Source organism: Echinops telfairi, unplaced genomic scaffold (genome assembly GCF_000313985.2).
Source record: "Echinops telfairi isolate 266 unplaced genomic scaffold, ASM31398v2 ScPeMD7_7421;HRSCAF=8459, whole genome shotgun sequence".
NCBI lineage: Eukaryota > Metazoa > Chordata > Mammalia > Afrosoricida > Tenrecidae > Echinops > Echinops telfairi.
Window position 1 is genome coordinate 4,463,567 of NW_022111321.1, and position 2,299 is coordinate 4,465,865.

The window sequence follows — 2,299 nt, forward strand, 5'->3', positions numbered from 1 at the left end:
GGAGATCAAAAAAAAGAGAAGAAAATGTTCTACAACTGATTGTGGTAATGATGGTACAACTCTTCTTGATGTGATTAAACTACTGAATTTTTTGATATAGCTTGTGTCAATAAAACTTTTTTTTTAAGTCTCAAAAACCCACAGGCATTTTATAAATTGTAAAGCCAGAAGACAAAAAATGTGTTGAGATTAACTGGGCATTAACATACATAAAAACACACAAGAAGCTAAAATCATTCAAACTCAGCAACTTTAATTAAGTAGCTCTTGCCGTTTAACTCATTGAAGTTAGAGCTATAGGCAGGTATTTATATTGCCATTTTTAATTAAAAATAAAGTTTTAACATTGAAGGCTTTTTAAGAATTATAATAGAAATATTCAAATTTTGTGTTAATGAACTTTTTGAGAACAACTTATAGTTAAGAATCACCTGAGGATCTTTAACTCATGGGGGAATCTTGTGAACAGTAGATTTTGCTTCATTAGCTCAGGTGGAAATGCAAGTTCTCAACATGGGGACAAACCACAGAGAAACCACTGGAAGCCCTGAGAACAGATGAGTGCCCTGGGTTCCCACGTGTGCCCACGGGGCCCTTGTCAGAAGGCCAGAGAAGAGGAGTGGCTGCAAAATCAAGAGACATCCCCATGCTCCCTCAGACACAAACTTGGGGCACTGATTGATGACACTCTTCCACACCTAACGCATCCATCTGTCATCACATTCTTTACAAAGCTAGAGAAAATATCAGGAAGTAACTGACCTTACAAATTAGCGTCAGAAAAAAAAAAGTTAATGCAGCAAAAAAATATAAAAGTCACTTTTCTTTTCAAAAGAACACATGCAACTCCTTATCAACTACACAAGCAACATGTTGGGAACACATATTTGGTGTTTAGACTATTAAAATATTTATTAAAAGCCAAATCTTTTCCTCTGCTATTAAAAAGAAAACACGTGGCTGGAAACATTGGAGGAAAAAATTCAAGTCCATTGGCAAACAACGTCAAACAATCAGAAGAAATGCTGCAATTTAAAACTAGGGAAACCTATACACAATGAGGAGGGAGGAGGAGTCAAGGGAACCTAACTAGAATAAAGCCAGAACACTCCTTTACAGTTTACACTTTTAATCGCGGAGCACATAAAACTGTACTACTTAATATATTTCTCCATGAACTTTTTGTGAAATTCAGATCGCAGTGTATCATTTACAAATCTCTTGTCTTTCTTCTGATCATCTACACCTTTTGCACAGTTCTTGAAGACAACATCATCATCCCACCTGAAAGAAAAAATATTCATGCAAACAAAACAATGATGAGGCTCCCAAAAGGGAACAGTACAGCCACAAGCATCCAGGATATAAATAACTTAGAATTACTCTCACTGTACTCTTTTGCAGGTTATTCTGGTACTCCTAATTCATGTTATTCTGGAACTATCCCTAATTCAAATATCTGAAAACCAAGAACATTCCTTTTGTATTGGAATAATAGGATGCTATTATCAAGAATACTATGAAGACACTATTCCTTATTAATCTGAGATGTGAGAACAATGATATGTTTAGCACACTGAGTCCTCCCGAGGACTCTCCAAATCTAAGGGTGGTTTTGGTGGTCTCCAACACACACACCTGAAATGTAAGTCTCACACAGGGTCAAGCACTCAGTTTATTCCTTTATCCCAAGGACTTAGAAAAATATCAGGCACACTGTATGCTATTAAATACTGAAAATAATTATCTCCTCTTTCTTAATTTCAAAATCTGAGATATTACCAGTGGAAGGTGAGATTTTAGAAGCTTTGCATCACATACTTTGGAGTACAACTATTACTCGGTATCTATGCTTCACTTTACATACGTAGCGTACCTTCTCTTAACTTTGAAGTTGGCTGGCGGCTGGGACGGGCCAGTGAGGTTAAGGAGTGGGTTTCCACTCAGAATGTTTTCCATCCGGATCCTCTCTTCTTCGGCCTTTTGTTCTTGTTCCTGTCAAAGTCAGTGAACGTTTATTCACATTAATAATTCCCAGGATCAAATTTGTTTTTCTACCATTAAGAATTCATCGAATATTACGTATACATTTTCCATTTATCATAAATGAACAAATAGATTAACAGATTGCTCCTGTTTTTTCTTTTTAGTGAAAAGCAAATTAACACTGTGTTGTGTTTTTTTCCTATTGGGACTTATCTCAGATGTATTTTGTCATTGGGGGTAACCCTCTTCAATTTTTGTTCTATGTTTTTCTGTATATGAAACCCAAGATTGATGAATCTATAGACAGCAAATA

General features: G+C 35.8%; 1 protein-coding gene across 2 annotated transcripts in view; it reads right to left on the bottom strand.

Moving 5' to 3' along the window:
• Positions 1 to 233: 233 nt before the first annotated feature.
• Positions 234 to 2,299, bottom strand: part of CWC15 (CWC15 spliceosome associated protein homolog) — a 9,648-nt gene continuing 7,582 nt past the window's right edge. For both annotated transcript variants that reach the window (XM_045297751.1, XM_045297750.1), the window contains exons 6-7: positions 1,877 to 1,995; positions 234 to 1,284 (exon numbers count right to left, since the gene is read on the bottom strand). In XM_045297751.1, the coding sequence (XP_045153686.1) occupies positions 1,155 to 1,284; positions 1,877 to 1,995 (249 nt within the window). In that variant the 3' untranslated portion in view covers positions 234 to 1,154. The remainder of the gene's footprint in view (positions 1,285 to 1,876; positions 1,996 to 2,299) is intronic.